Here is a 7,305-nt window from a genome sequence, read left to right as displayed (position 1 = left end):
CCGATCTTCAAGAAACGGTGTCACTACTTCAACTCTAAGTTTTTCAGGTATGTTTAGTAAATGAAGTTGGGTTTAAACATTCTTAAGCTAGTTATGACTGACTTCTGGATCAAGATTTCCATCAAAGGTTGGGACCCGGTTCCTTCGAAGGGATTCGTAGTGATACTTAATTCCACGCGGTTGTGGTTCTGGTGGTGGCTGAATAGCGTTAGCGTTTGGGTATACAATTCCTTGTAGTGTTGCAGCTACTATAGTAGTTATTGCAATCATATCTTCTTGGCTAAGATTTAACTCTTGATGGTGGTGGTGGATTCTCATTTTCGTTTTGATTGGCACCGCGTTGGTTACGGTTGTTTCTGGGTGTTCTTCCCGCCATTTCCTAGAAACTTATAGTTTATTAAGTTGTTTGCAATAATGCATAATCAAATAATCTTTCATTAATTTTTAAAATGAATACAATCAGTCTTTTAATAGCAAAATTGATTAGCCTAATTTTCCGGAATACAATCAATTCTTATTCTAGGGATCATCGTACTCATCCAGTACTTCACCATCCCCTACAACTTTGTCAATTCCTTCTTCCATAGAGTTTCCCTCTTGGTTTCCTTCTAGTTCGCCCACGAGTTCTTCAATATTGATCATATCATTTTGTAGTTGATGGATGTGATGTTCCAAAAGAGTGTTGTGATTCGTCAATGCTTCCACTTCCTCATGTAGCTGCTGAATTGTGGATTGGTTTACGTCCTCATTGACTTCATGTTCTTCGATCTGTTCTTAAAGGCGGAGTTGTGTTTTGAGACGAATCTCATCCCGAATCTTGAGCGCTAAAATCTTATATTGTGCTTCGTCCAACTTTTGTTTGGTGATCTCGTGTTGTCGTTCTGATTCACGATGGTAGGCGGTATAGCATCTGAAGTCTTCTCGTAACCTTTTTACTTCTTCACGTGTCTCGTAGAGGTCATTATCCATGCATATATTAATTCCATCTAGTTGGTAGTTATCTCTCTCGAGCTTGTCATTTCTTGCCTTCAATGTTTCAATTTCTGCTTCCTTTGCTTGGAGTTGTTTTTGGAATTCAGTTATAATAATTCGGGGGTCCATGTTTGTTTTCTTATAAAGGTTAAAACAAAATTTGATTGATAGATTTATAAAATACTCATCAATTTGAATATGTAAAGGCGATAATAATAGAGTTTTTATTTAGAAATAAGTTATTACACTTATTGTTTTTCAAAGCATATTTCTATTACAATCATAATAATAGTCTAGCCTAGTCTATCATGCCTCCATCGTCACTATCCTTGTCGACTACATCCATAAGTGCTTCCTCCTTCTCTTCCATGTTCTCCACCACAAGATGCAATTAATTATTCTGATCTTGGAGCCTATCCATGGCACTATGAAGCTTAGAGATGTATCGTTCTTGCTTGTTAGTGATTTCTTCGTGATGATGATGAGCACAAGTATCACGGTCTCTCTCAGTCTCAACTCTCACTAGTAACTCTCGGTTCAAGTTAGCTAGGCGCTCGATACGGACTGAATCGACAGGGACCAAAATAAGTTGGCTTTCAGCCAAGTCTAGGTGATGGGCGAGTCGCTGCACATCAGTCTGGAGTATGTTATTGATTTCTATAATTTCCTGTTTTTCTTGTTTCTCCCTAGCGAGTTGAGCCTTCAGAGTCGTAATTTCCCTTGCTTGATTGTCAATTTTGAGTTGTCGCATGCGAAGGGCAGCATGAGCACGAGTTCGTGGAGCATCCATTTCCTAAAATAAATCGAGGTAAAATTTCAGAATATTATAAAGGATAGAAAGATACAAAATTTATGACCGCAACCAAGTTTTCATGGAATTTTCAATACTAGGAATTTGCAGAACGATTGAAGGAGACAGAATTTGAGTTTCTCGAAGAAAATTATGGAAATGATGAAAGTTTTGTTTCAGGTAAGAATGCACTAGGCTTTTGCCTATCAAAATCCCAGCGGGATTATGAACGTGCCTCTGATACCACTTAAATGTCATGCTCCGAGACCGAGGCATCTGTGACATCCATCATTTTTTTATCAATTTGCATGAAACAATAAGCCTCGTAGCAAATAGCCAAACACCAATCTTTTTCATAAATCAATATTTTCTTTACAATGACAACAAAATGAAAATTACATCAGTATTGCGGAAGAGAAATACAAAAGAAATACAAAGTCTTGATCCTAGATCTTTTGATGCGACCATCTGCCCCAGAAGGTTTCCTTCTCTTTATCATTCAATTGTTCCTCGGTCTTATCTGGGAAGAGATGTAAGGGTTAGTGCTTTGAGAAACACTCAGCAAGTGGGGGTCGATCGATTAACACAAATTCACATAATGATAATTTAAAACATATTTTCAAAACTTATTATATCGACTTATCATATCAGAGCATTAACCAAATCAGAGTTGAAATGTAGAGCAGAGATTATCAAAACAATTCAGAACAGATCGGAATAAACAGAACATTGTTATTCACTCGTCATCCATGGTCAAATTGTCCCCTGTATGTTAGTATTCTAAGGGGTGAGACTAGAACACAGTTTTATACCACTGATTGGGGCCAGAACACAGTTTTTATACCCAATGATGAGATCCAGACAGAATTTACAATCTTCGTTTCATATCCAACTCGAATCATAACAGTGTATTACAAAATCAGATTAATCAAACAGTACTTATCAGAATTACTAGAGGACTCAGTAGAATCAAAGAACATTGAAGATAAAAGGCACATAACGTATATCGATCGAGATTTTAAAATATATTATCACAATTTTCGAAAAATAGTTAGACACACATGCAAGTATTTCATGATATATTTACACAAATTTTAAATTACAAAGGAATACATAGCAAAAACCCACTTACAGTAATTTCGAGGATGTGGTTCGAAACAGCTTGTTGATACTTAGACGAATGGTAGCCAAACTTGGACACGAGCCTAACGACGGTGTGGACAGCAATTCACGGCACTAAATAGCCAGAAAAACTTTTCTTTTCCTCCTAGGTTGCATCGGCTGAGGGGTATTTGTGAAGGGAGAGGACTAAAATTTTGGTAGGCTTTTTGGGAGTGATTTTCTTCGGCATGTGATGTGATATTTATAGGTGGAAGAGTGACCTTTCTCTTGCCTCCATTCAGCCAAAACTTGTCTCTCCAAGTGCCCAAGGTTGATGGTCCAAGTAGCCTCAAAGTAGTCAAATTTTATCCAAACTCAAGGATCATTTTGGTTAACCCAAAGGCCATCTCTTGCATATTAATTTTGTCTAGTCTTTTAACTCTTCTCCTAGCTCCATTTTTAGTTCTTTTAGGACAAGAAGGAATGAGCTTCCTTGAGCTAAAATATCGGGTTCATGAGCTAGGGGTATACTCCACCGGTGATGACCCTTCGATTGTTGCGTTTTCTATTGGCGTAGATCCCTTTTGAGTTAATCCTCGAGCTTTTGTGTTACTCACTCGAGCCGTGTTAGCTGAAATTTTAAGTTTATAGTTGAGTTTTATGGTTAGGTTCAAAGTTTGGAGATTCATTTCGAATTTTATTACTTACATGATTTGCTTCGAAATTCTCGAAATTTCGAATCCTCACACCACTCATGAAAAAATAAATAATATTTGATAATAAATGGATGTTTCAAAGTTTGTTCCCACGTAGAATAATATTTGTGTATTGGAATTTAATTACTTATCTTAAGTTAGTCTAAACAATTAAATGTAAGAAATAAAATGATTAATCTAAATTAACAAACTTGTAGGTGAATCTGAAATCATTCATGGGTAGTCATGGGAAATATAGCTAAAAACACAAGATCAAAACAGGTAGAAAAATGTCATTTACAGCAATGGAGTTTCTAAGTATATATCAGTGAACGAATGAATTAAATGGTGAATTTAATTGTGCTATTAATTGATATAAATTAATTGTAAAGTAAAGAAAATCAAACGCCGCCGATATATGGCATTCAAGGTTAAATAGCAGCAGATATTTGCTTATCTTATTTATGATATTTGATGTGGTCCATGCAAACATATCAAACTGATCGTTAAGAAAATTCCTACATGAGATTTCACGTGGGAAAACTAATCCGGCTGGACTTAATTGCTATTATTTTCTTTTCTCCATTTTCACGTTATGTTGTTTTAATTATAGTTTTATATTGTAGATAAAACATTATTAGTTATAATCTTCCTTTAATTATATCTTCCTGTTTTTCATTGCTATATAAAAATCTTTTGTTTGGCATAATATTAATTATCAACCCTTAATTTGTCAAACTGCAAGCTTTCAAGAATTAATTCTAAACGGAATTGGCGTTCAAACATGTTCTAATCTTCAATTTATCAATGCATTTAACAAGTCATGACAATGCAATTAGCATAACATAGAAAGGTTCAACAATTCATGATAGGCATAATTAGTACGTACAATTTCAATGTATGCAATGATTTATTTTACCAGAATATTTCTTTTCAAAATTCACTTATTATGAATTCGAATCTACGGATTTTATAGCAGATAGTTTTCATTGATAAAATTTAAATACAACCAATAAGTTAGTACATGACACGAAAATTTAGAACCCTAATTTCATTCATGCTTGCTTTAATTTTGAAAACGAATAAGGCTATCCACAACTAAATTACAATTAATACGAATAATTATGCATCATAAACTTCAATATGAAATATAAAGTCCCGATCAATATATTTCAGGTTTCCAATAAATTAACTAAATAAGTGTAAAAGTTGAATCGTATAAATATGAAGAAAAAAGCACATTAAAATTTACGCATATAAATTACAATTTATAGATGAACCTATTTTTACTTTTGGTCATGTAAGTCTATCTAAAGTTTGTTCTTAGCACACTTATATATTTTTTAACTTTTTTTTTCTTCCTTTAGTCGACAAAGTGGCTCAGCAATGCCTGGCTCTATTATTATAAACCGATCGACGTTATATCAACACTTTGATAAAAAAATAATAATAATAATAATTTAAAAGTACAAAATGAGCCAACAAAATTAAATTTTGATGATCTACAAGATTAAAGTCTTAAAATAAGACAATCTAGAGAACTAATATTCCAAAAAAATTTCATTCCGATTACTGATCATCTGATCTCTGGTGGAGGTAATACATATGAATCAGTTGAATTTAAGTTGGGATTGAGAAGCAATTATTAAATATAAGTAGGTTCAAAAATATCACTTTATTTTTACATATATATGCATGCGATAATCAATAATAAAAACTTTAACCATTCTTGTTTGACATGATTTTACTACTTACACACGTAGCATTTACCAACAAGGCAAAGATCATTTTTCTTCCGAGTACTAATCCCAGGCGATGCCTCCATGTCCATGTCTTCTTTCTTCATTCCATGGGGCAACTCCCAGTCGAAGGAGTAAAGAAGATTGGCAAGTGCGAGCTCCACAATTGTGATTCCCAGATTGATTCCAGGGCATCCTCTTCGACCTGATCCGAACGGGAGCAGCCCAAAATCTTGCCCTTTGTAATCTATAGTACTGTCCAAGAATCGATCGGGGTTGAATTCGGTGGGATTTTCCCAGTATTCAGGGTCTAGGCCGATGGCGTAAAGATTCACATGAACTATGCTTTTTGGTGGGATTTCGTATCCGTCTATGGTGCATCTTTCTATGGTTTCCCTTGGGACAGAGAGCGGAGCCGGAGGAAACAATCTTAATGTTTCCTTGACGATTGCTTTTAAATAAGGAAGATTTGAGACATCATCTTCATCAACAGAACCTTTGTTTCCTACCAAGTTCCGGACTTCTTCTTGTGCTTTTTTCATTGCGTCTGGTGTCGTAATCAGAACCGACAGTGCCCAAACAACCAGGGCTGCACTTGATTCTGTTCCAGCTATAAATATATCCTGTAATCATACAATAACTAGTCGACATGATTATTTCAAAATTGAATAAATAATGAATTGGAGGTTTGAATTGATTCATACCACAAGGACTCCCTTGATGTTGTCCCATTCAAGATGAACAGGAGCCGATTCGTCTTGTTTCAATCCAATCAACAGATCAAGAATGTCACCATCCATTGATTTAGGCCTCTTTGGATCAAGATGATCATCTATAAGTTCTTGAATAAACATATCCAAATCTCTGAAAACCTTCTCTAGTCTAGAATTCATTCCACTTAGTTTATCAATCCAACCCAATGAAGGAAAATAATCGCTCACGAAGAACCCTGCTAGGATTTCTTGAATTTCTTTGAAAAGTTCATTGAAACTTCTTTTTCCTTCTTCATCGTACTTTTTCCCAAATCCAGCTCTACATATGAAGCCGTTAGTCAACAAGAACATGGAACGGCTCAAGTTTATCAACTTATTCGATTTGGATTTCTCTATCATATCTTCAATCATGCAAGAAACTTCGTCCTCTCGAACGGGTCGAAATGAGACCACCTGCTTGGCACTGAATAGATGAAGGATGCCTATTTTTCTCATTTCCCTCCACGTTGCGTTGTAGGAAGACGCAGTAATATCTGAGCCATTGTAAGTTAGTTTATTTAAGACAATAAGCTGTGGCCTCCCTGAGAGTGCCATGTCATTGTTTTTCAGGGCTACTTTGGCTACCCTTGCTGAAGAAACTACAATGGCAGCCCGAAATCCAAACTTCATGGACATGAGAGGGCCATACCTTTTTGCAAAACCGTAGAGGCACAAGTGGGGATGCGCGGAATCGAATTGATGCAGGTTTCCGATTATTGGAAGCCCTTTCGGACCTGGTGGGAGTTGGCCAGTTTTCTTGATGTTCTTGTGTTTGAAAAGATTGAAAAGGAAAAATATTGAGAAAGAAAGTACAACGAGAAGAAGAAACATTGTTACTCAATTAAACTATAGAATGGCTCTCATCACTTCATATAGTTTCTTCTGATATTTATAGGTAATAAATACTTAAGGAGAAGGGTACGTCATTAATATAATTAATTAATCGATTGATTGCTGCACTAGCTACTACAGGAATGCAGTTGTCAGCCTTGGCAAAAAAATTTCACAGCTTGAATATAAACTAAAGGGAAAATAATTTATTGGTCTTGTCCAATTTTGGGTTTTAGTTCACTAACTTTTCAATTTTTTTTTTATTTTGGTACATTAACTTTTAATTTTCGGTTATTTTGGTCCAATTGTTGATTTGACGTTGAAAAATGCTGACATGACATCGAAAAATGTTGATTTGTCTATGTCACGTTAGCAGTTGAACCAAATAGCCGAAGATTAAAAGTTTGTATACCAAATACAAAAAT

The 7,305-nt window shown here is 35.3% G+C and overlaps 1 protein-coding gene across 1 annotated transcript; it reads right to left on the bottom strand.

The window, feature by feature from the left end:
* Positions 1-5,209: 5,209 nt before the first annotated feature.
* LOC140836206 (strychnine-11-hydroxylase-like) lies at positions 5,210-6,901 on the bottom strand. Its single transcript, XM_073201594.1, has 2 exons — positions 6,002-6,901; positions 5,210-5,920 (listed from the first exon to the last, which is right to left on the bottom strand). Exons 1-2 carry the CDS (start codon positions 6,878-6,880, stop codon positions 5,306-5,308), a joined length of 1,494 nt encoding a protein of 497 aa, XP_073057695.1. The 5' UTR covers positions 6,881-6,901; the 3' UTR covers positions 5,210-5,305.
* Positions 6,902-7,305: the final 404 nt, after the last annotated feature.

Source organism: Primulina eburnea, chromosome 7, assembly GCF_022965805.1.
Source record: "Primulina eburnea isolate SZY01 chromosome 7, ASM2296580v1, whole genome shotgun sequence".
NCBI lineage: Eukaryota > Viridiplantae > Streptophyta > Magnoliopsida > Lamiales > Gesneriaceae > Primulina > Primulina eburnea.
The sequence above is the reverse complement of the archived record's forward strand: the minus strand, read 5'-3'. Positions and strand labels throughout refer to the sequence as shown.

Excerpts from the sequence above, each read along its gene's own strand:
- LOC140836206 (XM_073201594.1), bottom strand. The coding sequence starts at position 6,880 with ATGTTTCTTCTTCTCGTTGTACTTTCTTTCTCAATATTTTTCCTTTTC. Across the intron at positions 5,921-6,001 it reads ACATCAAGGGAGTCCTTGTG|GATATATTTATAGCTGGAAC; the intron begins GTATGAATCAAT and ends GTATGATTACAG.